The sequence below is a fragment of the Saccopteryx bilineata genome, chromosome 3, assembly GCF_036850765.1.
Source record: "Saccopteryx bilineata isolate mSacBil1 chromosome 3, mSacBil1_pri_phased_curated, whole genome shotgun sequence".
NCBI classification, from domain to species: Eukaryota; Metazoa; Chordata; class Mammalia; order Chiroptera; family Emballonuridae; genus Saccopteryx; species Saccopteryx bilineata.
The window spans coordinates 1,439,196-1,467,107 of NC_089492.1; the positions used below are offsets into that span (position 1 = coordinate 1,439,196).

At 52.5% G+C, this 27,912-nt stretch overlaps 2 protein-coding genes across 4 annotated transcripts; both read right to left on the minus strand.

The window, feature by feature from the left end:
- Window positions 1–9,180: 9,180 nt before the first annotated feature.
- Window positions 9,181–16,119, minus strand: LOC136329424 (cytochrome P450 11B1, mitochondrial-like). Of its 3 annotated transcripts, none has more exons than XR_010730185.1 (10): window positions 15,863–16,119; window positions 15,306–15,461; window positions 13,622–13,821; window positions 13,305–13,508; window positions 12,658–12,812; window positions 10,981–11,147; window positions 10,576–10,654; window positions 10,286–10,480; window positions 9,758–10,020; window positions 9,181–9,553 (listed from the first exon to the last, which is right to left on the minus strand). XR_010730185.1 is itself a non-coding variant. In XM_066265544.1 (9 exons), exons 1-9 carry the CDS (start codon window positions 16,096–16,098, stop codon window positions 9,907–9,909), a joined length of 1,506 nt encoding a protein of 501 aa, XP_066121641.1. In that variant the 5' UTR covers window positions 16,099–16,119; the 3' UTR covers window positions 9,181–9,906. The 3 variants fall into 3 exon arrangements, 1 of the variants encoding a protein (XP_066121641.1); XR_010730184.1 differs by having other exon boundaries at window positions 9,730–10,020; XM_066265544.1 differs by having other exon boundaries at window positions 9,181–10,020.
- Window positions 16,120–21,195: 5,076 nt separating this feature from the next.
- On the minus strand, window positions 21,196–27,878 carry GML (glycosylphosphatidylinositol anchored molecule like). Its single transcript, XM_066264606.1, has 4 exons — window positions 27,789–27,878; window positions 27,004–27,104; window positions 26,323–26,430; window positions 21,196–21,761 (listed from the first exon to the last, which is right to left on the minus strand). The coding sequence occupies exons 1-4, from the start codon at window positions 27,872–27,874 to the stop codon at window positions 21,469–21,471; spliced, it is 588 nt and encodes a 195-aa protein (XP_066120703.1). The 5' UTR covers window positions 27,875–27,878; the 3' UTR covers window positions 21,196–21,468.
- Window positions 27,879–27,912: the final 34 nt, after the last annotated feature.

Sequence of the window (27,912 nt, forward strand, 5' to 3'; positions counted from 1 at the left end):
TATTTTATTTTTTTGGTTGCAATAGTGAAGGGGATTGCTTCCGTAATTTCTCTTTCTGACAGTTTATTGTTGGTGTATAAAAATGCCTCTGATTTCTGAGTATTAATTTTATATCCTGCCACCTTGATGAATTCATTTATCAGGTCCAGTAGTTTTTTTGACTGAGACTAGGGTTTTCTATATACAAGATCATATCATCTGCAAATAATGATAGTTTTACTTCTTCTTTTCCAACTTGAATGCCTTTTATTTCTTTTTCTTGTCTGATTGCTGTGGCTAGCACTTCCAGGACTATGTTGAATAAGAGTGGTGAAAGGGGGCACTCCTTCCTTGTTTCTGATCTTAAGGGGATTGCTTTTAATTTTTGCCCATTGAGTATGATGCTGGCTGTGAGTTTGTCATAGATGGTCTTTATCATGTTGAGGTATGTTTCCTGTATTCCCACTTTGCTGAGAGTTTTGAACATGAATGGGTGCTGGATTTTTATCAAGTGCTTTTTCTGCATTTATTGAAATTATCATGTGGTTTTTCTTCTTCCTTTTATGTGATGAATCACATTGATTAATTTGCAAATATTGTACCAGCCTTGCTTCCCCAGAATAAATCCCACCTGATCATGGTGTATGATTTTTTTCATATATTGCTGGATCCGGTTTGATAATATTTTGTTGAAAATTTTAGCATCTATATTCATCAGGGATATTGCCTATAATTTTCTTTCTTTGTGTTGTCTTTGCCTGGTTTTGGAATCAGAATTGTGCTCGCCTCATAAAAGGAACTTGGAAGTGTTCCTTCTTTTTGAATTTCTAAAAATAGCTTTTGAACAATAGGAGTTAGTTCTTCTTTGAATATTTGGTAGAATTCACTTGTGAAGTCATCAGGCCCAGGACTTTTCCGTGTTGGGAGTTTTTTGATAACTGTTTTAATCTCATTTGTTGTAATCAGTCTGTTTAGATTTTCTGATTCTTCCAGATTAATTTTTGGAAGATTGTATGTTTCAAGGAATTTGTTCATTTTATCTAGGTTGTCTAGTTTTTTGGCATACAGTTCTTCATAGTATTTTCTTACAATATTTTGTATTTCTGTTATGTCAGTTGTTATTTCTCCACTCTCATTTCTAATTTTATTTATCTGAGTCCTCTTTCTCTTTTTCTTGGTGAGTCTAGTTAAAGGTTTATCGATCTTGTTTACCTTTTCAAAGAACCAGCTCCTGATTTCATTGATCCTCTGTATTGTTTCTTTAGCCTCTATGTCATTTATTTCCACTCTGATCTTTATTATTTCCTTCCTTCTACTACCCCTGGGCTTTACTTACTGTTCTTTTTCTAGTTCTTTTAGATGCAGGGTCAAGGTGTTTATTTGAGCTTTTTCTAACTTCTTAAGGTATGCCTGTAATGCTATGAACTTCCCTTTCAGACTGCTTTTGCTGTGTTCCATAACTTTTGAGTTGATGTATGCTCATTATCGTTTGTTTCTAGGAATTTTTTTTATTTCTTCTTTGATCTCATTGTTAACCCATTCATTATTTAATAACATGCTATTTAGTTTCCAAGTGTTTGAGTATTTTTTCAGTTTTTCTGTTGTGGTTGATTTCTAGTTTTATGCCATTGTAATCAGAGAAAATGCTTGATATAATTTCAATCTTTTTAAATTTGTTGAGACCACTTCGTGCCCTAACGTGCAGTCTATCCTAGAGAATGTAATATGGGCACTTGAAAAGAATGTATATTCTGCTGCTTTAGGGTGAAAGGTTCTGAAGATATCTATTAAATCAAGTTGATCTAGTGTGTCCTTTAAGTCTGTTTCTTTGTTAATTTTCTTTCTTGAGGATCTATCTAGTGATGTTAGTGAGTATTGAAATCTTCTACTATTATAGTATTGCTGTTGATCTCGCTCTTTATATCCATCAAAGTCTACTTTATATATTTAGGTGCTCCTATATTAGGTGCGTAGATATTTATAATGGTTATATCTTCCTGTTGGATTGCTCCCTTTATCATTATGTAGTGTCCTTCTTTATCTCTAACTATAGCCTTTGTTTTAAAGTCCATTTAGTCTGATATAAATATTGCTACCCCAGCTTTTTTTTCATTTCCATTTGCATGAAATATTTTTTTCCATCCTTTTACCTTCGGTCTATGTGCATCTTTTCTTTTAAGGTGTGTTTCTTGTAGACAGCATATGTAAAGGTCCTGTTTTCTTTTCTTTTCTTTTCTTTTTTTTTTTTTTTGTATTTTTCTGAAGTTGGAAATGGGGAGGCAGTCAGACAGACTCCCGCATGCGTCTGACCGGGATCCACCCGGGATGCCCACCAGCGGCGATGCTCTGCCCATCTGGGACATTGCTCCATTGCAACCAGAGCCATTCTAGTACCTGAGGCAGAGGCCATAGAGCCATCCTCAGCACCCGGGCCAACTTTGCTCCAATGGAGCCTTGGCTGTGGGAGGGGAAGAGAGAGACAGAGAGCAAGGAGAGGGGAAGGGGTGGAGAAGCAGATGGGCGCTTCTCCTGTGTGCATTGGCCGGGAAAAGAACCCAGACTACTGCACGCCAGGCCAATGCTCTACCACTGAGCCAACCAGCCATGGCAGTGTCCTGTTTTCTTATCCATGCAGCTACCCTATGTCTTTTGATTGGATCATTTAATCCATTTACATTTAAGGTTATTATTGATATACAGTTGTTTATTGCCATTTTATTCTTTAAAGCTGTATTTCTCTTTTGCTATATTCTTTTCCCCCTTTCATCTGTTTACAACAGGCCCCTTAGCATTTCTTGAAGCATTGGTTTGGTTGTAGTGAATTCCTTGAGTTTTTTTGTCTGGGAAGCTTTTTATTTCTCCTTCAATTTTAAATGATAGCCTTGCTGGATAAAGTAGTCTTGGTTGTAGGTTCTTGTTCTGTATTACTTTGAATATTTCTTGCCATTCCCTTCTGGCCTCAAGTGTTTCTGTTGAGAAGTCAGATGTCATCCTTATAGGGGATCCTTTGTAGGTGTTAGCTTTTTTTCTCTAGCAGCTTTTAATATTTTCTCTTTATCACTTAGTTTTGATATTTTAATTATGATGTGTCTTGGCGTAGATTTCTTTGGGTTTCTCTTTAATGGAGTTCTCTGTGCTCTTTTAATGTGTGAAAATTTTTCTTGCCTCAATTTAAGGAAGTGTTTAGCCATGAGTTGATCGAACAAATCCCTTGTTCATTCTCTTCCTCTTCAGGAAGCCCTATGATGCAGATGTTATTTCTCTTTATGTTGTCACAGAGCTGTCTTAGCATTTCATCAGACTTGGGTCTCTTTTCTTTTCTCTGCTCTGCTTCCATGCCTTCATTTATCTTGTCCTCTAACTCGCTGATTCGATCCTCAGCTTCATCCATCCTGCTTTTAATTCCTTCCACTGTGGTCTTCAATTCTGATATTGTATTTGTCATTTCTGACTGATTCTTTTTTATTATTTCAATTTCCTTTTTATATTTGCTATCTCTTTAGGTGTTCGTAATGACCATCTATTGTTGTTCTAAGCTCTTTGAGCATCCTAACAATAATTATTTTAAACTCTGCCTCCAGTAATTTGGTTATACCTGGCTCATTCAGGTCCTTCTCTGGGGATTTCTCTTGATTCATTTGGGTTGCATTTCTCTTCCTGCCCATTTTGTCTGTGTATAAGAAGGGTTTGGCCACTGTAGTCCAATGGGTGTGGCCTCTGTGTTCCCTAGATGTGGTCTGTCTGCAGGCCCTCTACCCCCTCTGCCACTGCTTAGGGCTTTTGGGTATGGGTGTTGCTGGTGCCAGCCTGCGGCCTGCTGCAGCTGTGGCTGTGGTTTCTGTCTCTCCTCCATGGGAGGGGCTGTGTTCATGTGCCTGGGTCTACAAGCCTCAGCCAATCTCAGCCTTTGCCCCACCCCTGTGGGAGGGGTTGCATTCCACCCATGGGCCACAAGCCTCATCACCAAGGGCTGGGATGAGCACCTTTGCTCAGTCGCAGGTCTCTGCCTTTTCCAGGACTTTTGCCCCGCCCCCATGGGTGGAGCCGGCTCCTGTGTAGGGCTGCAAGCCTGGCTCCACAGGTCACAGGTTGAGTGAACCTGTGCCTGCACGTGCCCTTGCTCAGCAGTGGGTCTCTGCCCCTTTCGGGACTCCCGCCTTACCCCCGCTGGTGGGATTGCAGGCGGCCCAGACCACTTTCACTAATCCCCTCTGCCCCCACTGGGCGAGAGTGAGCCTATGCCTGGGCCTCAGTCATGGCTGGCTGGCTTCCACCCCCACCGCCGGAACCACGCTTCCGGATCCCGCCACCTCCTCCCCTCCAGCAGTGTGAGTGGGGGCACTGCAGCTCAGACTCTAAGACTCCATACTGTAGTCCTGAAAGCTCCCTCCTTCTAAGCGGCTCTGCTCTGAGTGCCGCAGGAGAGCTTGTTTGACTGGTGTCCTGCTTCCCTTTGCTGGTATTGCTGTTTCCAGGAGAAATATTCTCTTCAGATTTGGCGAGTGACTCAGCCCAGGGGTTAGGGTGGCTGTCCCTCAAAGTGTTTCTCCCTGTGCCTCCTAGATTACACTTTCTTCCCACTGCTCCGGTCCTCTCCTCTCTCCCTGTCCCCTGGAGCCCCGGGTGAGTGGTTGTGAGAGAGGTTTACTGCATGGTCCCTTTAAGAAGAATCCTGGGTCTGAGAAAACTGTTTCTTTCTTACAAACAGTATCCTGACTTGTTTCACAGCTAAATATTGTCCATACGCGTCTTCTAGGCTCTGGAGCTGCAGGCTGGGGCTTTGTTCCTGGGACTCAGGACTCTCCCCTCTCTGCTAAACTCACTTCCCACCACGCAAGTCTCTCCTGGCTGCCATTCGCTCCGGGGAGCTGGGCAGCCCTCTCCGCATTTCCACTTTTCCTACCAGTCTAGTGTGCCTTCTTCAGTGTTCCTTGGTTGAAGAGTCCTCTTAGTTTAGTTCAAAGTTGGTTTTTCCAGATGATGGTTCTTAAAATTAAGTTGTAATCCACTTTGGTTCTGGGAGTTGGAAGCCCATTGTATTCTGACATCTATGTTGTCATGACAACTTTATTGGGTATTTGTCTTTGATTTCTAGAGGCTTTAACATTTTTTCTCTTTAATATTAATGTTCTGCTTAAAATACAGTAGAATATATATTTACATTATGGTTGTGTGTATGTATGTGAGGTGTGGCTGTATTTTCAAGAGTGTGTGAACCCAGCTGACCAGTTGGTGGTGCAGTGGAGAGCGGTGGCTTGGGAAACTGAGGATCAGGTTAAAAACCCTGAGGTCACTGGCTTGAGCATGAGCTCACCAGCTCAAAAGTGCAAGGTTGCTGGCTTGAGCGTGGGATCACAGACATGACCCCATGGTCACTGGCTTAAGCCCAAGGGTCACTGGCTTGAAGCCCCAGGTCACTGGCTTGAGCTCAAGGTTGCTAGCCTGAGCAAGGGGTAACCGGCCCCCAGTCAAGGCACATATGAGAAAGCAATCAATGAATAACTAAGGTTCCGCAACTATGAATTGATGTTTCTCATCCCTCTCCCTTCTTGTCTGTCTATACCTGTCTATTACCCATCTTCTATCACTAAAAAAAAGGGGGGGAAAAGCCTGACCAGGCAGTGGCGCAGTGAATAAAGCATCGGACTGAGACATGGAAGACACAGGTTCAAAACCCTGAGGTTGCCAGCTTGAGCGTGGGCTTATCTGGTTTGGGCAAGGCTCACCAACTTGAGTCTAAGGTCACAAGGAGTCACTCGCTCTGCTGTAGCCCCCCAGTCAAGGCATGTATGATAAAGCAAGCAGTGAACAACTAAGTTGCTGCAAGAAAGAATTGATGCTTCTCATCTCTCTCCCTTCCTGTCTGTCTGTCCCTATCTGTCTCTCTGTCACACACACAAAAGAAAAAGAATGTGTGAGCCCATATAAATACTGGCATAACTCAGTGACTTGCCGTTTTAGTTACTGTGGGGTGAACATCATTCTGTATGAATACTTACAGATGTACCTCATTGTTTTTTGCTAATGCCTATTGATCCCCAAATTAAGGATCCTTTGACTGAAAGAAAATTATGTTGTGATTGTTTTTGACATTACCCAAATTATCAAAATAAATATGTTAGCACTTTTATTTCTTTTATTCTTTTTCAAGTGAGAGTAAGGGAGGCAGAGAGACAGATTCTCGCATGCGCCTTGACCAAGATCCACCGGCAACCGCTGTCTGGGGTCAATGCTTTGCCCATCTGGGGCCATGCTTACAACCAAGCTTTTTTTTTTTCAGTGCCTGAGGTGGAGGCTCCATGGAGCCATCCTTAGCGTCTGGGGTCGATGTACTTGAACCAAATGAGCCATGATAGTGGGAGAGAGAGAGAGAAAGAGAGAGAGAGAAGGGGGAGGGGTGGAGAAGCAGATGGTGTGCCCTGATCAAGAATCAAACCCGGGACATCCACAAATGGGGAGATGCTCTACCACTGAGCCAAACAGCCAGGGGCAACACTTTATTTCAATAGTTTGAATTTACAAAATAGAGTCCCACTGAGGGCGAGGACCTGTCTTTATTAGTACCATGCAGCATACTGCTTGACATGAAGAAAGTTCCAATAAATGTGTGTTTAACAATGAATGAAAGGGTATACTTGGCCATGTAAAATTTTGGTAGGCACTTCCAGCATTCTACCAGGTGCAGAAGACAAACAGCCAATCATTTTAGGACCTCTATTGCAAGGTAGGCAAATATATATATATATATATTTTGTAAGAAAGCTGAAAAAATTGCAAACAGAGTGAGACTTCGCGCTGACAATGATGAGGATGCCCCACACATGCAGTCATCCCTGCCCCCTCCACAGCCTTCGGACACTTCTAGCCACCAACTCCTCTTAAATGCTACAGTGAACGCCTTCAGGCTCTGGCAAAATTATGGAGCGGACACTCGGAAAAATCCTTCCACTTCTAGCAACTCTAACTAAAACAAAGCATGTACAAAATGTACTTCTGGGCTGGCAAAGAGGACAGGCCATCTTCGAGAGCCTGATACAGGTAGGACTCCGCCCAGGGAGCTGGCCAGTACAACAGCTGCCAGAGGAGGGGTGGGTACAAGTTGCCATGTTGTTTAATCTGCTGGTCAGAGTTCCACAGTGGAAAGGATTCAAGGCATAGGACATGTGGGAGTTTAGAAATGGTGATTACAACCCCACAGAAAGCAGTACTTTAAAAAGACGACGTCACTGAAGACACGGTACAGAAGTATTCTGTGCAGCGCAACTGGGATGAGCAGACAGGTTGGCTTCCTAAGACAGGGCTAGAGCGGGAGCCACATTCCTTTCTAAGAATCAGGGTAAAACCCCACATCAGTTCAGGATTAATATTCCACCTGGGGGAAGCCTCAGGCTAAGTAATTACTACCCACGTGGCCCTGAGAAGGTGATTACCCTTCGACAATCATAAAAAAACAACAGAAACGCCCAGGAGTACCACAGGCTCATAGCGGACCCCCCCCCCCCCCCGCACATGTCATCACAGATATTCTAGGTCTTGACGTATCATAAAGGCCATACTATTGCTACATTGAAAGACAGGAAGAGCCTGACCAGGCGGTGGCGCAGTGGATAGAGCGTCGGACTGGGATGCAGAGGACCCGGGTTCGAGACCCCGAGGTCGCCAGCTTGAGTGTGGGCTCATCTAATTTAAGGAAAAGCCCACCAGCTTGAACCCACGGTTGCTGGCTCCAGCAAGGGGTTACTCGGTCTGCTGAAGGCCCACGGTCAAGGCACATATGAGAAAGCAATCAATGAACAACTAAGGTGTTGCAACGCGCAATGAAAAACTAATGATTGATGCTTCTCATCTCCCTCTGTTCCTGTCTGTCTCTGACTCACTCTCTGTCTCTGTAAAAATAAATAAATAAATAAATAAATAAATAAATAAAAAGAAAGACAGGAAGAGTTATGACTATTGAATGAATAAGACTATTGGAATAAATGGTGGATTTTAAAACAGAGCCAAATGGATGCTCACAGTCAAAAGGCACAAAGGGAATTCTAAACAGAATAAAGACAGAGGGACTCCTCTGTGGAGTGCATACAGTGAAAGTAAAGGATCATGAAGAACCAAGAGAATGCCTTTAAAAGTATCCAGAGATGCTTTAAATTGGATGTTGTTTCTGAAGTGTGCACGCTCACTCCCAACGCTACATCCTTCAATGGGGAGGAGAGGTGGTGAGGGCCCTAGGGACGGGAGTGGCATCTGGGCTCAGTGGTGCAGTGCATGAGCTGTGAGGCTCTGAGCAGCTACCTGAACTCCCTGCGCCTCGATTTCCTCATCTGTAAAGTGCTTCCGATTTAGGGCTGCCACGAACGTCAACTGCACACGTGTGCCAAGCTTTGCAGAACGACACATTTTAATTGCACTCCTGCCACCACACATCACCTGGTCACCACAGAGCAAGGCCACAAGTCATGAAGTGGCTTTTGAGAGGCGGGAGAAGAAATTCCCGTTATTGAGTGCCCGCAGAAGTAGCGAGCTGGGAGCTTTCCAATTAACCATCTTGTGGTGTGTGTCTCCGCTGGTGAAATGGGAGTTATTCCACAGAATTCCCCTGTGAAGAGCTGGGGCTCGGAGGGACTAAGGGCTGGCCCATGTGGTGAGCTGAGGCTCCAGCGTGTGTGTGTGTGTGTGTGTGTGTGTGTGTGTGTGTGTGTGTGGAGAGTCCAGAACTTCTCCTCCCTTGGATTTCCCAAGTCCTCTGCAACAGAGCCTGACCAGGGCAGGGTAGAGACTATGGCCCTGGCAGCAAGCCTCTTTGCTGTGGTGGGAGTACTGTGGTGAAGTGTGTGCAGACTCTTGTGCATAAGGGGATCTGGAGACCACCCAGGTTGTCATCAGGGTGGCTTGGCGCTGGCTAGGCTGTGTAGCCAGAGGTGTGAGCCCTCCTCCCTTACTGTCTCGGTGTGATTCAAGTGCCTGGTTCTCACTGGATGAGATGGGGGTGGGAAGGGAGAGGGGAGCAACCCCTCTCCCAGCCTCGCTTCCAAGACCCCTTTCTATGTGGAGGGTGTCACCTGGCCCAAATGGCATGGGGCAGACTGCTCGCTCCTGCCATTTCAGAGATCCCAGCTGGCTCCCAGCTATTTAAAGCCTCTTCCACCCAGTGGGTCAGGGTGACCTCTATCCCGGGGGTCAGTGTGAAGGAGCAGGCAGCACTTCAAACAGAGGGCTTTATTAGAGGGAACACATGGTTACACTTGGCTGGGATGGGTCCACCTCCTTCTTCCAGAGGCTTCTCTGTAGCCACCCTGATGCCCACCAGTGGGGTTCACCACTTTCCTGATTGCTCAGGGGTCCAAGTCAGCTCCTTGGTAACCATTCTTCTAGCTACTGGTGACCTGTCTATCCAGGCCCTTGGCCAGGGGAACCAGCCACACGGCAGAGGACTGGGCTGAGCAGAACAGACTGTGGACAAATACCAAGCCCGCTTGAAGGTTTGCTGTAGGCAGGATCATTGCAGACGGGAAGCATGGCATCTGAAATGGCGACGCTGTCAGCTCTTGCAGGGAGGAACACTGCGTACGTGAGACTGGAGAGAGAGGCAAAGGACAGGGTCAGAGACCCCCTGGATGAATCTATGAGGAACCTGGAGCCAGTGCTGGGGTGATGGGGTTGGGGAGTCAACGATCAGAGGGTGTTCCTTGTAGGAGAAGGCGCTGGTGAGACGGGGCATATAACCAGGACTTGTCCCAGCTCTGCCCTGACCTTACTGCACCGCCTGGCAGGGCCTGACCTCAGAGGGCCTGGGTTGTTCCATTTGTGCGAGGTGCTGGCTGGACAGTGGTGTGGCTCCGGAAGCAAGGCCCAGGGGAGAAACAGGGATGGCCGGGGTCAGACGGAGGGGCACTGGTGGCGTGGCCGGCGGGCGGTGCACGGCTGTGACTAGTTGATGGCTCGGAAGGTAAGGAGCGGCAGGGTGGAGGGCATCAGGACGAACCGGTAGACCATATTTATATCCTCTTGTGTTAGCGTGTCCACCTGGAAGTGTTTGAGCACCTAGGACAGAGGCGCGGTCCAACGGGCCAACCGGTCGTCAGATCCATGGTCCTAGCCCCGCCTGCTCCGCCCTCCGGGCCGCCCACCGCCCTGCCCGCTCCAGCCCCGCCTGCTCCGCCCTCCGGGCCGCCCACCGCCCTGCCCACGCCAGCCCCGCCCGCTCCGCCCTCCGGGCCGCCCACCGCCCTGCCCGCTCCAGCCCCGCCCGCTCCGCCCTCCGGGCCGCCCACCGCCCTGCCCACGCCAGCCCCGCCCCGCAGCTCACGTGGTGCAGCAGAAACAACATCTCGGTCTCCGCCACGCGCCTCCCCAGGCACTGGCGCGGTCCGAAGCCGAAGGCCAGGTGGGGGAGCCTGGTGGTGGAGGTGCTGTTCAACCAGCGCTGGGGCTGATAGAGCTCGGGCCTCGGGAACACGGATGGGTTTCGACCCAGGGAGTAGAGTTGCACGATGACCAGGGTCTGCAGGCAGGTGGGGAGGGGCGGGGTCAGCTGGCCTGTGGGCGCATGTCCCCTGGGTTTGGTGTCTGCTGGACGGGCCGTGGGGCCTCACTCACCCCGGCCGGGATGTGGTAGTTCTGCAGGACCAAGTCCGAGCTCACCTGTCGCTCCACAGTTATACCCACCGGGTACAGCCTGCGGACAGGGGCCAAGGATCCTCAGCTGGGACAGGGCCCGTCACCTCTCTAGTCCAGGTCAAGGGCCCTCTGGCACTGGGGAGCTGTGTCCACGCCCCTCCTAAGCTCAGCCAAAGCGTCCCCAGCCTGAGCTGCCTCCCAGCTCAGGTGGACATGGTGGAGGACGGTGTCCAGGACATTGAAGGGACAGGAAGAGGAGGTGCAGGGAGCGTGTCCTTGCGCCAAGCTGTGGTTAGCCCTCGGTCCTGTGTGTGGACCCCGGTGAGCACCGCTTTCTAGACTGTAGTGCAGGGTGGCTGGGACAGCCTGGTGAGCCACACCTACCTCAGGGTCTCCTTCAGGGCGGCCCGCAGCAGGGGCAGCTCCGTGTTTGCTCTCTGGGGGTTTTCAGAGATCTTGGCCTCGGCCTGCAGGCTCTCCTGACGCAGGGCCTGCTGCACTTCAGGGTTCCGCGCCAGCTCGAAAAGGGTCATCAGCAACGGGAAAGCTGTCTGCAGGAGCCACGGGGCAGGGCTCAGACCTTCCCTAGCACAGCTGTGCACCTCAGCCCCGGGGCCCCACTCCCTGGGCAGGTACTCTCAGACCCTTGGTGATGGCATGCCCAGAGCTGGACAGAGCCCAGGGAGCTGACACCTCGAGATCCTAAACCCCCCTCTTCTACTTTTCCTGAGTCCCTCGGAGAAGGTGTCCCCAATCTCAGGGAAGACCCAGGCCCTGCCACTGCAGGCCTGGTTCTCACCTTCCTCGGGGCTCCAGGAGGGGCACACCCTAGCCTTCTACTTGGGGTGGGGTCTGGAACCCTGGGTCCATCTTCTCCCAATCTGTTATATCCCCTAGACATTTACAGCCACTCAGACCTCAACCAGTTCCTCCTCCTGGGCCATTTCCATGTGCAGGAAGAGACATCCCCCAGCCCAGCCTCAGACCTGGGAAACGGATCATCTCCTAAGTCCCGTTCCCATGACAACGTGCCCCTGGTATCTCGAGACACGGGGCAATGACCTGCCTACTGACCCCTTTGCTTCAGCCCTTGCTGCACCCTGTGGCACATGAGGGACCCTTAGGGAGCAGAAGCATGACCCAGACGCTCCCCTCACTGGCTTCCTCTAGCCTTGGGTACAGGCCTGGTGCCTGAGGCCCTGCCTTCCAGGGGTCTTGACCTCTCTGCCCTCACTTGCCCTCCACTCAGCCTCACTGCCTTCCTCTGCTGTCCGCTATTGTCCCCCTGGACTGCTGCCTTCTGTGCCAACTCTTCATGGCCTCTCTAACTTCTCTGTGGTTCTTCCACATTTGGCTAGAAGTCTCTGCCTCCAGGAAGCCTGCCTAGAACTGCCCCCTGAGGCATATGCCCTCCCGTGGACCCTCTTGCCTCATGACAGCTTCTTAGCCTCTGCTCGGGGAGCTTGTTGCCACTAGTCTGAGCCTTAGCATCCTGGGTGCCAGGCCCAAGGCAGCCCTGAGATGTTGGCAGGTGAGAAGGTTGGGTCTAGAGGCAGGCAGCTTGAGCGGCACTCCTCACACACCAGGACCTGCCCTCCCCATCACGCTGGGTTGCCGTCTGCTCTCTCCTCCACGAGCTGGAGCCCTGTGCTACCCTTCCTGTCACCAGCCTGTTACTTCCTGTTACAGGATCTTTAAAAAAAGCTAAATGTAATCTGTCCTCAGGCAAGGTCCCCTGTGCCGCTGGGGTGCCAGAGGTCCCCCCACCTCCAGGGACCCTGCTGGTCCAGATGGGGCCTGTGTTGTGTGTCCCAGGTCGCGTCATTCTGCAGGTTGCCTGGAGCATGGGTTCTCACCACTAATGCCAAACTGTCCTCTTTCAGGTGGTCCCGTGTGCCCTCCCCCCAGAGCCATCTGTCAGTTCAGAGGCTGATGTCCAAGACGGGAAGTCTTGGTGGCAGAGACTGGCAGGGGATATGCAGGAGACACTTGGCTCGGAAGGACGCTGCCTGGTGTCCCTTGGGTTACATATTCTACGGCAGGGCTGGTGGGTGGCCTGACCGTGTCCACGCTCCCGGCCGTGAGGTCGATGGAGCTGGCCTTGATGGCATCCAGGGTCATGTCTGCATGTATGAGCAGCTCCGACACAATGCCGCTGTAGTGCTGTGGGCGGCCCAGGGCCAGCTCCTGGTAGATTTTCTGGATGGAATTGTTGGCTGTGGGCACAGAGACAGAGCCTCTGCCTCCTGTCGTCCTGTGCGTTAGCCCTTAGCGCCCGTCTCCCTCTCCTGCCCAAGTCTTTGGGTCAGCCCGGGCCAACCCCATCTCATCGCCGACTCTCGGGGACTGAGAAGAAGCCACGGCCCTCTGTGTGGCTTCAGTTCTCCCCCTGACAGTGGACCCCGGTGTCCCTGTCACAGCACCATCCGGCCCCTGGCCGTGGACCCCGGTGTCCCTGTCACAGCACCATCCGGCCCCTGGCCGTGGACCCCGGTGTCCCTGTCACAGCACCATCCGGCCCCCGACCGTGGACCCCGGTGTCCCTGTCACAGCACCATCCGGCCCCTGGCCGTGGACCCCGGTGTCCCTGTCACAGCACCATCCGGCCCCTGGCCGTGGACCCCGGTGTCCCTGTCACAGCACCATCCGGCCCCCGACCGTGGACCCCGGTGTCCCTGTCACAGCACCATCCGGTCCCCGGCCCTCACCATACTGGAAGATGTAGTCCCAGGCCTCAAAGTGCTGCTTCCACACCCGGGGGCTTGTCCAGCGAGACAGGCTCCTAGGCATGAACATGAGCTGCATGGTGGACTTGAGCATGGTCTGCAGAGCGTGGATGAAATTCAGGCTGGCTGGACTCGGGCTCTGGCTAAGAAGGCCCAGCCGCTCTCCAAACAGGACCAAGTTGCTGGCTGTGGGAGGATGGGGCAGCTGAGCGCACGGCAGCCCAGGGCCTCACCGCCGCCTCCTGCCAGCCCTCTCTGCGCCTGGTCCTTGGCCGGCGCCAGCCCCGGGGACCCCACACCTTCCAGGGTGTAGTAGAAGATGCTGGGCTGGATGTCCACGGTCAGACTCCCCCGGGCGTTCTGCATCACCCTTGCCATCAGGGCCTTGGAGAAGTCCCTGGCCACCCTGTCCACCATGGGGACGAACTTCTGCACAGCCTGTGGTGACATCACGTCTGGGTTCAGCCGGAGTCGGTCCGAGCGCCATGTGGGCCCGTTTCTGTAGGTCAGAGCGTGAACTTCAGGGCACCCCGAGTCAGCCACAGGTCCCCAGCCCTGCATGCGATCTTTCTCACCCCCAAAGGGACATGGGACGGCAGGGAGCTGCCTGCTGGTTCTGGGGGCAGGCTGCTCCTGTTTTTACCCCTGCCTCACGCCTCCTTTTCGGGAGGCTCCGTGGGCTATGGCCAGGGTGCTCAGGTCTACAGCGGAGCTGAGACCGTGCTCCTGTGGTCTCACTGTTCACTGAGTCTGTTTGTGTCAACTTGTCATCCCATGGTTGGCACTCACATCACCTATCTGGACCCTTTGTGGGTATGGAGTCCTTTTCTGTGAGGAGGAGGCTGGCCTCCTGTCAATCTATGCCCAGCCTTCTCACACCATAGCCCAGAGGGCGTCAAGCTCCAAGCCCGGGCGACTCACCCCTCCACCCTCCCTGTGCCCGACAGTGCTGCCTCTGTGCAGCCATATCTACTCAGGTCCCTGTGGGGTCTCTACCTCCTCTATGTGCAAACCGGGACACGTCTCTCATGATATCCTCCAAGAGGAACCCAGGTTCCCCGGGGGTCCCGTGGGTGCCCCAGGGAACGAGGGGAGATTTGCATTCTTAGCCACGTTGCGTGTAAACACCTTGTTTCCTAAGGTCAGCCATCCACAGGGGTTGAGAACGATCACGCGCACATAGGATGTGGGTGAACACATGCGCACAGAAGGATGCACACAGCACACGTAGGCAGGCACATGTGTGTAGGCTCACACAGAGAACACATGTGGGAAGCACACAAAGACACAATACACTCAAAATCATGCACACACAAGCAGACAGACACACACACACATGCACACTCTATGATCAGAAATATGTACCTTTGCAAATAGGTGGCGACCCGTGCACAAACACAGTGGCATGAACCCACGCAGCACAAACAGGAGCACACACGCTAGCACACCAGCACCCAGTCACACACGCAGACAGGCACTCAGACGTCCGTCCAGCAGACGTCTGTCCCTCCCCCGTGCTCACACAGTCCCCTGTGGTAGTATTCGAGCTCAGAGGTGCCACCCACCTCTGAGCTGCTGCCCGCTCTCCGAAGCCCAGTACCCCCGTCTAAGTGAAGCTCGCCTCTCTCAAGACCCACAGGGGCCCACACGGAGGCTGCAGCCTGCTGCGCTCTCGGGCGCCGGCGTCTGCTGACACGGCCCTCTGGCCAGTGAATGCCCTTCTCCGGGCCGGCGGGAGGACAGACGTCCCAGCTGCCCGAGTGCCCCACGTGGCCTGCTCGGACTGGGCGCTCCTTACCGGCCCTGCTCTTCCTCGCGCGTGGACAGACGGCCGTGCCCGGTCCCAGCACAGCCCTGCAGTCCCAGCCTCTCCACTCACCCAGCTGGGCCCCGGGGGAGGCCCGCTCTGGGTCTTCCCCGTCCTGTGTCTTCTCCGCGCCCAGGCTGCCCCGGCCCGCCCTCTTCCTCCAGACTCCCCCTCACAGCAAGAACACGCCACACTTCTGCCCACGGTGCTGTCGGTGGGCCAGCCAGGGCTCCAGGACCATCCGATGGGGTTGAGAGCCCTCCGCCTGCTTCAGCTTCTCCACGTCCTCGGGCAGCATCACGTGGACCATGTACCTCCCTCCCACGTCATACCTGTGGGACACAGGCAGAGCCCTGCGGTGGGGCCGTGTCCTCTCTGGGCCCCACTTGCGGATGCGACCCTGGCTGTCTCCTATTGGCCTCTCCCTTCTCCCGGCCGGGCTCTGAGCAGGCGGTTCTTCCCGTGGTCTAACTGGAGCCTCTCCTGCTCCTGTGTCTGTGTTCTGTCCGTCAGCAGTGAGCCGTGGAGCGCTCCGACCTCGTGACCGGCTGCGGTGCCCGTCGTCTCAGGGCCACCGGCACTCCCCCGCGGAGCGCCCACCCCCACCTCCCTCAGGGTGCAGAGCACTGACACCCGGCTGGGGCGTGGCGGTGCAGGGCACCCAGCAAGGGCTCAGAGGCGAGTGGGGACCGAGGGTCAGGGTGAGTGAGCGAGGCGGGCAGGGAGGCTTCACCTGAAAATGGGCCCCAGCTCCTGGAAGGTCCGCTGCATCTGCAGGTGCAGGTCCTCCGCGCCCTCCCTCCAGATCTTCAGCACCCTCAGCCACTTGTTGCCGGGACACTGGGGGATGGCTTCAAAGGGCAGCACTGCCTTGGGGGCCAAACCGGCACTGGCGGCCAGGGCGTGCGCCCGGCGCAGGGACCCCCGGGGCCCCGCCATCCACATGTCTGCCCTGGCCCGGAATGCCATGCCGGGGCTCTCTCCACCCCCTCGGCCGGATCCTTTTATCTTGCCCGAGTGATCACGTCATGGGAGAAAGCGTCCCTGGACCCGACCAGGATGCCCAGGGAAGGGGTCAAGGCTGGAGGGATGAGGGCCGGAAGGGTCTAGCCGGAAGGAGAGGAAAGAGCTGGCTGGGTGCCTCACTCCGCAATTCCACGGTCCCTCTGCAGGCTGGGCGGAATGTCCCGGGCAGGTGCGAGTTCAGGACCGGGGGCTGAGTCTGGCTGGGATGGACAGAAAGCCTGTCTGTCCTCCCCCATGGGTGAGGGAGCAAGATAGATGAGCCCCTTATCTTGTAAAGAGATGAGAGGGAGCCCTGGGTATTTTTACCTCCTTGTCACAAGGCCCAGAGCAGGAAGAGGGGGAGGGCTGCGTATTCGTCATGCTCATGCACGTGTATCTTGTTGACGGCGTCCCAGACCTCACGCTGGCTGCAGGGAGTGGAGGCTGCAGCCACCGAGGGTCCCCTCCCAGGGAGAACTTCCAGTCCCTTGGGGACAGGGGAATCCAAAGACAGAACTGGGGGGTGGCCCTGAGGTGGCCACAGACCTATCTGTCTGTCTGATCCAGCTAAGGGGCAGTGAGTGCCCAGGAGGTGAGGGTCACTCCACAGGCTGAAAGGTGAGAGATGGAGCTCGCTTTGGTCCGTGCTGGCCGCGGGCCTGTGCCCACGACCCTCACCCTCTGTGCTCGGCTTGAAGCGGGGTCTCAGGGGCCCGTCCAAGGGGGAGGATGAAGCCTCTGACTGGGGCTGTGGTCGTGGGCTCCCCACTCTTCTGGGACTCTTCCCAGCAGGCACACAGCAGAGCTGTCCCTGGGAGGGTGGACTCGTGATCGGGGTCCCCTGTTTCACCAACACCTGGCAACATTCCCATGAGGTGGATCTCGCTGTCATTGCTCTCATTTTCGGACAAGGAGAATGAGGCCCCAGGGCTCTGTGACCTCCCACGGTGCCTGGTGTGTCGCAGGGTGCGGGTCACCCCTGAGGATGAGGGGATGGGGGTCCATGGCTCAGGCTCTAGTCAGCACACGGGGTGTGTGTGAGCTTTAGCATGTGGGGCCTTGATCTGTTGCTTCTTATTTTACCATATTTCCCCACGTATAAGATGCACCTGTTTATCCCGAAAAATTTTGTGTCTAAAAACTGGGTGCATCTTGTACAGTGGTTGTAGATTTTTTTACTTGCATTTCCCACTTTTTTCACGCAGATGAGAAGTTGTATGGCTTTTATGACGAATAAAACTTGAGTTCAACAACTTTATGTAATTTATTATTTTTTTCAAATTTTGGGCCCCCAAATTAAGGTGCATCTTGTACGTGGGAGCGTCCTATACATGGGAGCATCTTCTATATGGGGAAATACAGTATTTTAATCCGTCCCCTGCTCCTGAGCCTGCCTTGGCGACAACCCAGCTGGGGCAATGAGTCAGACCCCGCCAAGGACCCTTCAGACAGTTGAGATGTATGATGTGCCTCAACGCCAAATGGTGTCACAGCTGTCCTTGGCCAGGGACACAAGCCGAGTGCAGCCTGACCTTGGTCTGCAGGTGGAACAGCCCAGCCCTTGCTGGGTGACTCTCCTGTGGTCCGCCCTGCTGTGTACCCGTTACCCCACCTTCCTGGTCTCCTGGTCTGCTTGGAGTTCTTGGGGATGTAGACAGGTGCCAGCTTTCAGTGTTCCCACACAGCGAGCCCCAGTGAAGTTAGGGTCTGACGCTGGTCTCTCCTGCCCAGAGGAGCTGTGGTGACAGCTGTGACACGAAGGTGGCAGCCCCGAAGCCCAACCCCAGCCTTGTAAGCTAGGGCTAGGTCCTAGAGCAGCTTCCTTGCAATGCCTCATCACTGATGAACGTAGGTGAGGGCTCAGTGCTCTTGGAGCTGGGATGTCCCCTAACCCAGAGCTGCGGCCAGGGTCCTACCCATTCTCTGAATGTGCAGAGAGGGGCGTCCCCAGCCCTGATGTGGCCAGGGTCCTACCCGTTCTCTGAATGTGCAGAGAGGGGCGTCCCCAGCCCTGATGTGGCCAGGGTCCTACCCATTCTCTGAATGTGCAGAGAGGGGCATCCCAGCCCTGATGTGGCCAGGGTCCTACCCGTTCTCTGAATGTGCAGAGAGGGGCGTCCCCAGCCCTGATGTGGCCAGGGTCCTACCCGTTCTCTGGATGTGCAGAGAGGGGCGTCCCCAGCCCTGATGTGGCCAGGGTCCTACCCGTTCTCTGAATGTGCAGAGAGGGGCGTCCCCAGCCCTGATGTGGCCAGGGCCCTACCCGTTCTCTGAATGTGCAGAGAGGGGCGTCCCCAGCCCTGATGTGGCCAGGGCCCTACCCGTTCTCTGAATGTGCAGAGAGGGGCCAGAGAGGGGCGTCCCCAGCCCTGATGTTCTTGGAGTGTGTGTAGGCATGTGTGCTCACGCCTGCTCATGTGCCTGTGAGTACATGTGTGTGTGCGTATGTGCTTGTGGGGGGGGCATGTCATTGCCTCCTACTACTCTCCTGCCACCTCGTTCGCTAGCCAATGTGAGATGGGCGGAGCGTAGAAGGATAAACACCTGTCAGTCAATGCTACTGTCATAAGCGGAATTCACACTCTCTAAGCCAGGCAGGGGTTGAGAGCCGACACTTTCTCTGGAGGTGCTTCTTCTGTGGAGGTCTCTCTAGCAGTATCCTTGACCTTGCCCCACTTGTCATTGCAAGTGGTCACTTGAGAAGCCTCTGACGGCCCAAGGACTTGTGAGCTGCATTCACCTGCCTGTGGCTGTCTGCTTCCTCCACCCCTCTAAGCAGCCATATTGAACAGGTGACAGGAGGAACCCAGGCTGGCTCTCTGTCCCAGGGGCCTAATCTTTTCCACTGAAAACCCCTGTAGGTCCCTACCCAACATCATGGTGCAGCTCTTTCTTTTTGGTCAGTATATACCTGGGACCTGTTTTTCAATCCAGTGACTTTCAACCTCTGCATAACTTGTACTTCAGCTGTGTTAACCTAAAAATAAAAGGATGTGGAGAAAAGGGAACCCTCATGCACTGTTGACGGTGACGCAACTTGGGGAAGCCGCTATGGAAACCAGTATGGAGTTTCTTCAAAAATTTTAAACAGAGCTACCATGTGATCTAGAAATCCCACATCTGGGCATTTACCCAAGGAAATAAAAAAGGAGATTTAAAAAAGTGCGGGCACCCCCAGGTTCATGGTAATATTATTCACAAGAGCCAAGACATAGAAGCCACCTAAGGGTCCGTCAGTGAATGAATGGATGATGACGATAACGACGTGTGTATGTAACAGTGGAATATTACTCAGCCAGGAGACGGAAATCCTGCCATCTGTGACAACAGGGAGGTCCTTGAGGGCACTGTGCTATCAGAAACAAGTCAGACAAGAAAGACAAACAGTGCATTTTATCACTGACATGTGGAGTCCAAAAAAAGCTCAACTCAGAGGAACAGAACAGACTGAAGGTTAGCAGGGTATGAAGTCCTGGTTGTAAGAAGAAAAGCTTTGCAGATCATAAGATTGTGAGTACAGTTAACAATATTGAACTATATATACACTTGCAAGTTGCTAAAACAGTAGATATTAAATGTTCTCACCACAAAAAGGAAATAGTAATTATGTCATGGGTTCGAGGCATCAGCCAGTGCTATGGTGTTGTACACTTTTACATGTTTATGATAATTATATCTCAGGAAAGCTGGAAAAAGTTTCCTGCAGCAGTGAGAAAAGAAAAAGAATTCTTATTTCAGATGTTATGTGAGAAAAACATTTCATCGTGTTGGAGTCTGCACTTTCGGGGGTTGAGTCACAGCCGGAAGCAGGAACTGACAATGTCACTGTCACCTGGCCTGCATGGACCCTGGAAGGGTGGCCATGAGTGTCACTGCCCACCCCCTTCACTCAGTGTGGTGCTTACAGACCCGTCTTGACTCTTCGGTCCTTCAGGGTTCTTCTGTGACGTCTACATGGGCGTCCTTTTTTGTTAGTCCTGCTTGGAATTATGTTTCCTCTCCCCTTTCTCTCCTCACCCCGCCCTCTCACTACAGATATTTATAGCTCCTGAGAACCCTGCAGAGAGCCCTGGCACAGGCAGCCCCACTAACCAAGGGCACATCTGTGGTGTCCAGGTGGGGGCCCCAGTGCAGGGTGACTGTTTGGGGTGAAAATGTCTGGCGTTAGATACTGGTGGTGGCTGCACTCCGTTGTGAACACACTAAAACACACTGAAGTACAGCCTTCTAAATGATACATTTTATGTTACGCCAATTTTATCATAGTAACTTAAGCTCAGGTATTGATTTAAGGAAAATGGAGGAAGACAGAAGAGGGCTGATCCTGTCCCCTCAGTGCCTTCTTCCTGACATGCCCACGAGCAGCAGCCCCTGGACTCTCCCTGCCACTCTGGGGCCATCCCAGCCAGCTTCGGGGTCCCGCACCCTGCTTGGATGTCAGTTCTGGGGACACATGCTGTCACTGCGTGAAGACACCGCGTTCTGGCAGAGCCTGTCTGCCCCACACAGGGACGGGGACAGTCGCCAATGGCAGAGCCTCCTCATCACCAAGCACAGGTTCTGCTTGTGGTGCACCAGCCGGAGCTGCTGGGATGGTCTGGGGGCTCAGGGCCCTGTGGCCTGGGTACCTTTTTGCAGCTGACATGTAAACTGCCCCTTGTAATTTACATTAAAAATATATTATTTTATTCATTGATTTTAAAGAGAGGGGAGGAAGAGAAAGAGAAAAGGGGGGAAGAGCAGGACACATCCACATAAGTTGCTTGTCATATATGCCTTGACCAGGCAAGCCCAGCGTTTCGAACCGGCGACCTCAGCATTTCCAGGTTGACGCTTTATCCACTGCACCACCACAGGTCAGGCTGGTTTGCTTTTGATGGAGTACATCTCTGATGCTGAAGTAGCCAGAAGTTTTTGGACTATGTGTGAGATGACGTTAGAAAAAAATCATCAAATACAAAATCCACAAAATCTGAGTACACAGCACCCAAATAATGTTATTTCTCATTTTAAATTATTTTAAAAATTTTAAGAAGTTTTTATTGGTTTGAAAGACAGAAATACTGATTTGTTCAGTTTATTTGTACATTTATTGGTTAACTCTCGTACGTGCCCTCACCCAGGTTCAAACCTACAACCTTGGTGTATCTGGACAACGCTCTAACCAACTGGCTCTTCGGCCAGGGCTCGTTTGCTCTTGAGATACGCTGTAAACGGGTTAACTCACCAACAGGGGCTTGGGGGTCAGTGTCGGGTTCACAAGACAGCAAAGGGGAGTGAGCTTGCCCTGAGGAGTGGGGGTAGGTGGGACCCCGTCACTGGGCTGAGGGCCTCTCACGTCAGTGTCCTGCTGACCAAGACGGAGGCCGAGCTCAGGAAGAAGGCCGAGCCCGGCAGGCGCACAGCCCGTGCTTCTAAGTTCTCCTCGAATGTCTGGTCGCCTGGGATGTCCTTCTCTAGATTGGTGGGTCCTCCCTCATTGCAGTTCATGCCACCACAACAAAGAACCCAGTAGAAACTGTTTGTCCTCAGGGTTTTGGGGGCTGGTGGAGACATTAGGGCCTCATAGACAAACGTGCAGTTGTTTGTACAATTCTTGTAAACCAGTAGTTCACGAGAGTTCAGACCTAAAACAGAGTAGAGATGAGAATCACCAATTTCACGATTTCTGCTTCCAAATACCAGAGCACATACATGACAAGGTAACTAGTTCCATCGCACATCCTACATACCAAAATGTTGCTGCGTTGCTAGAGTTTTCTTTTTATTTTAAAATGTATTATGTTGACATGGTTTCGAGTGTTCAGCTCAGTATGACACCTTCTACATACTGCATCCTGCCTCCCACTTCCCTTCTTCCCCTCTGGCTACTGCTCCTCTGCTGTCTTCTGTGTGTTATGTATGCATGCTTTTGTTTGTTGTTCTTGTTTTTTCTGTTTGTTTTTTGCTAGTCCCTTGACCCTATGCTGCTAGAATCCTTGACTGAGGAAGAATATCCAAGTCTACCACAGGGTCGGGTTACTCCATGGGCAACGTGTCCTGGAGATGTTCTCTGCACCGCCACCTCGTCTCTGCTCTGCCCTCCCCCGGTAGTGGTAGTGTACGGGACCTTGTCACATAGCTACACTAATGAAATTTCCTGTTCACCATTTGTCAACAATCTCAGGATTCTAGAGAAGAGATGGAAACCAGTAATCAGGCGTTGCTTCTGTCCCAAAGGTCACACAAACCCCCGAGGAATGCCCATCTCAGTGTGCCTTCAGCTGACTTTCTGCAGTTGGCGTGGCCCTTCCAGGGTGAGCTCTGGCCAGCGCCCCTCTGCCTGGAGTCCCAGCCACTGGCCCTTCATGTCAACCTGCTCCCCAGTGCAGACTTGAGGCATCCCAAAAAGGGTGCTACAACTACTGTCATGACCTTCCGTGGTGAGACAGCTCCGTGACCGTGGCCAACCAATGCGACCTGACCAAGGGTTCCTCTCAGGCCTCCTTCAAGGGTTAATTCATGAGTTACGTTCCCCTTGAAGCCGCACGGTGTTCACAAAAACTGTCTCCTGGAACTCAGCACCGGTCCCCACTCCTGGCTCTGGGGTTGCCTCCTCAACACTAGAAGGAACTTCTGACTAACCACCAGTTCCTTATTTTCCTTTTGTTTGCACGTCGAGTTTCTGAAGTTGACAGCTTGGTGGATTTGCACAAAGCACACCCAACCATGTACCAGTGTCCTGTTCAGCACAGGCCCAGACGAGCCTCGGAAGGCATGATGGGCAGCCGAGGCCAGAGACAGGTGTTCCTCCCTTCAGGCATGATGGGCAGCCGAGGCCAGAGACAGGTGTTCCTCCCTTCAGGCATGACGGGCAGCCGAGGCCAGAGACAGGTGTCTGCCTTTCCAGCCGATACAGTAGTTTTGCCTGTTTTTGAACTTTATGAAAAAGAAACCCTACACTGTGTCTGAGTCAGGCTTCTCTTCTCCACCTCACGGGGTGAAATCCGTCCGGCTGCTGCATGGCATTGTGTGCTGTTCCCTCTCAGAGCTGTGTGCTTTTCTGTTGATGAATAGTTGTCCCTCGCCATTTCGCGGTTCCCTTTTCGCGATCTCTCTGCATTGCGGGATTTTGTGGTATATAGGCATTTTTATATATTTATTATTTTAATTATTTTTGCAGTAAAATAAGCATTTTCAAGCCTAAAAAATTGAAAACATAAAAACTGAAAATATAAAAAAAAGTACCCATATAGAACTTTGTATGTTGTTAAATTATGTTGGTCTAAGAGTGTAGAAAGTGTTTAAGAGCATAGGAAGGGCCCTGACCGGTTGGCTCAGTGGTAGAGCACTGGCCCGACATATGGAAGTCCTGGGTTTGATTCCGGCCAGGGCACATAGGAGAAGCACCCATCTGCTTCTCCACACTTCCTCCTTTCCTTCCTCTCTCTCTCTTACCCTCCCGCAGCCAAGGCTCCATTGGAGCAATGTTGGCCCAGGCGCTGAGGACGGCTCCATGGCCTCTGCCTCAGGCACTAGAATGGCTCCGGCCACATCGGAGCAGCTGCCCAGATGGGTAGAGCATCACCCCCTGGTGGGCATGCCGGGTGGATCCCGGATGGGCACATGCGTGAGTCTGTCTGACTGCCTCCCCATTTCTAACTTCGGAGGGGAGGGTGGAGGAAAAAAGCACAGGGAGTATTTATAAGAGTGTGGGAAAGGTTAATAATAGTGTGGGAAAGGTTTATAAGAGTGTGGGGAGGGTTTATAAAGCCTTAAGATATATATAAATAATAAGTTAAATATAAGGTTGCTACTTTGCAGGTTTTCGTCTATCACGGGGGTTCTGGAACCCAACTCCCGCGACAGATGAGGGACCTCTGTGCAGCTGTTTATGGTTGGTGGACATGCAGGTTGTTTCTCATTTCTGTAGCGGATACCCTCGTCCTGTCCTGGGAAAGCCTGCGTGAGTTCCTCTGAGGAGCCTCCCAGGGAAGGTCATGGAGTCCTGAAGACGCACACACGGCCTCAGCACACACCGCCAGGCACTCTCAGGCTGGCTGACTGTCCTCCAAAGGGTCCTGTGCAACCTTACCTGTGCTGTGGTTATTCTGAACACTGGCCATCCTTCTGGGGTCACTGTATTATGGTTTTAAGTTGCATTTCCACCAAGAAGACCGATGTTGAATAGGTTTTCCTATATTTATTAGCCATTTGGATATCAATATAAATTGCCTTTGACCCCTTTGCTCAAATTTCTATTGGCTGGCCTGCTTCTTCATTATTGATCTATAGGAAGTTCACTCTGTCTTCTGAAGGGAAGCCCTTTAGCAGGGATGTGTTTAGAAGAGGTTCTTCCTCATCTGTGGCTGGCAGCTGTCGGTCAATGTCTTCTCAGGATAGAAGTCATGAATTTTTATGTAATCCCATCTATCCTAATCTTTACGTATCCAGCACTATTTTGTTAGCTTTTAAAAATTCTTATTCTCTAAAGGACAAAGATATTCTTCTACACTTTCTTTGAAAAATGTTTTTTTCTTTTTGAAAGAGAGACAGACAAAAGGGAGAGAGCTGAGAAAGACTGGCTCACAGTCACATCACTTTAGTTATTCATTGATTGCTTCTCATGTGTGTCCGCTTTCAGAGGAAACGCTCTGCAGAGATGATGGGATGGAGTGAAGCAGGATAAGAGGGAGAACAGGATGGGTCCCCTGGTGTCCGACACTGTGTAAGACTAGCACGACTGTGTCAAATCAGTGTAAACCTCAAGATGAATGGTTTCTGCTTCACCTCTGCCTTGCAAAACTCACACAGGTTCTCTCTTAGCTGCGTAGACTCTAGAGCCCCGCAAGGATCAGACTCTGGGAAACACAGTTCCCAGCTCTCTTCAGAAGCACTGATCCCAGAGTGGCAACAAACGACTCACCCATGGCTCCCACAGGCACCACACCGTGGCCTTGACAGCTGATCTTCTTCAAGGATCCACTTCAAAGAAGCAACCACTTCAAAGGGGATGATCACGAACAAACACGATGCCAGCCAGAGACCAGGTTGAAAGGCCCTATGCCAGGCTCCTTTGTTTTACAGATCTTGCTTGGTATCCAATACTGACCTATTGGGTCTCCTGCTTTTTCTCTCCCTTTCCTTTAAATTCTGGTGTTATATTTTAAATTTACCAATAAACAATGAGTCCTAGAAACCTTAGGTGCCCACCCTCAACCCCAATAAAAGCAGAACCCCGGGCCTGTATCTTGCAAAGTCTCTAACCGTGACCTCAACCTCACTGTGTGCCCCCAGACCTGCCCTAGAAGTTCCAGGACTTGGGACTTGTAAGTAATAAGCCCCCCTGTTTGAGTCTTCTCGTGGTTACGTGAAGCGAGTCCTGCTGTCATGAGAACCATGGGGCTGGTCCAGCCACACAGGCTGTTGCTAGGCTGAAACTTGCACAGAAAAAGGTGTCTACGCGGGAACAAAGCACATGCCCTCCACTCCTGCCTGCGTCCCAAATAGGCAGATGGCCAACAGGGTGGCGCGGTTAGTATAAGGACGAGGTGGCAATCAGACGATTGTTCTACAGGGTCTTTGAACACAGACTGGCATGTGGAGGAACAAAGAACTCCTAGACAATGGGGAGAATGGGCTCACAGAGAAGCTGGGCGCATGCGCTAGACCAGGCTCCCTGGCAGCTTAATGAGATACTTAGCAGCCTCTGACTGCATGTGCTTTAGGTTAGGGCCCTGGGGAAAGGACTCCTTTCTCAGAGTACGAGAGCCTCCAGTAAAAGCAAAAGCACCTTGTAAAATTAGGTTCTGCGCTGACCCCACACTTGGCCCTGCCACTTGTGTGGCAGACATTGCCCCAAATGTCCAAGGTGTGTGCACTTCTTGGGCTGGAAGCCCTTCCAGAGACCAGAATCAACGGGCCATGAGGCACCACCTGGTGAGGAGGTGAGGAGGTGAGGAGGCCTTGAGGCTGGGCCACGCTCCCAGCCCCTGGAGACCCTGCTGAGCCCTGTCCACAGTACACCTCGCAAGCACATGGCTCTGCAAGGAAGCCCACTGCTCTTTCCTGGGCTGAGCCTGACAACATGCTCTCAGGATGAGCACAAAGCAGGCAAGGAACATGAGCTGTGTGCAGACACCAGTCCCCCGTAAGTGCTCAGGCAGGTGACTGATGCACAAGGTCTCAGACAGACACACAGGTACTTACGAATGGAGACTACCATACAGCGTCTAGTTTCATACAGACAGGTCCTTATATTTGAACAAGAGAAACTGTTCACGACAGCACACTCATGGCACTTCAAATTATAGGTCCCTGAGAGAAAAGAAAGGAGTGTTGAGCTCCTGTCCACATAGGCACTGTCACGCTGGTACCAGCCCACTGTGTCCTTCCCTCACCTTCTGAGGACTTCCTGAGGCCTGCACGCCTCAGCCCTCAGTGGGCTATGAGTTTGGGCAGGACTAGTGCTTGGACAGAAGCCAACCACAGCAGGAGTTGTGGTCCCAGAGACAGGCTCTATGTAACACCCCGGCCGGGGGTGGGGGAGGCCTGGGAGCCCGATGCTCTGTGGATGTGGCCCTCCTGAGCAAGACAGCCTCAGTCCTACAAGACCAGCACCCTCCGAAATCTCCCTGGACTCGGCCTCTCCTGCCTGACTATAGCTAGAGGCTCCCCACGGGCCTCTGGGTCTGCTGCCTTGGAGAAAGACCTCCCCCCTCCTGACCTTCCTTTCTCAGGGACACGCTCACACCCCCACTGTGCCCAAGCCCCTTTAACTGACAACAGAGCTCTAAGCTGGCTGAGACGTTAGAAATTCCGTTCCAGTCCTTCCAATGACGCCAGATCACCTGGTGAAGTCTCATCTCCTCCAGACCGAGAGGTACTTACACGCCCGCTCCGTTAAGTTGGTCTCCACCACTGCGAACCCCATGGCTTGCCCCACGGCTAGGAGCAAGGCACAAAGGAGCATCATTTTGCGGTGTCTGACCCTGTTGGTGAGGAGACCCAGGGTGTAGACCAGCAAGTGCACGGCTCCTTGCTCAGGGCTCTGGCCTCCCAGTATCCACCAGCCCTGCCCCTCTGATGCTACGCGCTTGTGGGGTCCCGGGACCCAGGACCCCTGGAGAGGAGACGCCAGGTGGGTGTGGGAACCGCAGGACCCCCGAGGAAGCGGCGGATTTGCATGCTGCGGTGCCAGAGGGACCCGGGCGTCCCGCTGTGGGGCCTGGGCTGACTCCGCCCGGACACGTCCCAGGCCTGCCCCCCAAGTCCCGCACAGCAAGCCCCAAGGCTGCCCGCCGAGCCTGCAGGGCCACCCGCCCTGCCGTTGGCCCCGGCCTCCCGGAACCGTCTGCGTCAGTTACTCCAAGCACCTGACCTTCCGGACCCTTCCCCTCCCCGCCCCCAGCGCCCTGACCTTCCGGACCCTTCCCCTCCCCGCCCCCAGCGCCCTGACCTTCCGGACCCTTCCCCTCCCCGCCCCCAGCGCCCTGACCTTCCGGAATTCCCTGCCCCTCAAGCTTCTTGACCTTCTGGAACCTTCCTCTCTCCCAAAGCCTCTGGAACTTCCAGAATGTTCTGCAGTGCCCTAAGCGCCCAGAACTTCCAAAATCTTCTACCCCACCCCCGGAAGCTCTCTGAACTTCTGGAACGTCCCCACCAAACGCTCCAACCTTCTAGAACCTTCCTCCACGCCACTCAAGCTCCCAGACCTCTGGGACCTTCCACGTCGGCCAGTACTCAGAGGGCAGTTGAACATTCCAGAACGCTGCACAAAGAAGCCTGAAGCGCCTGCGC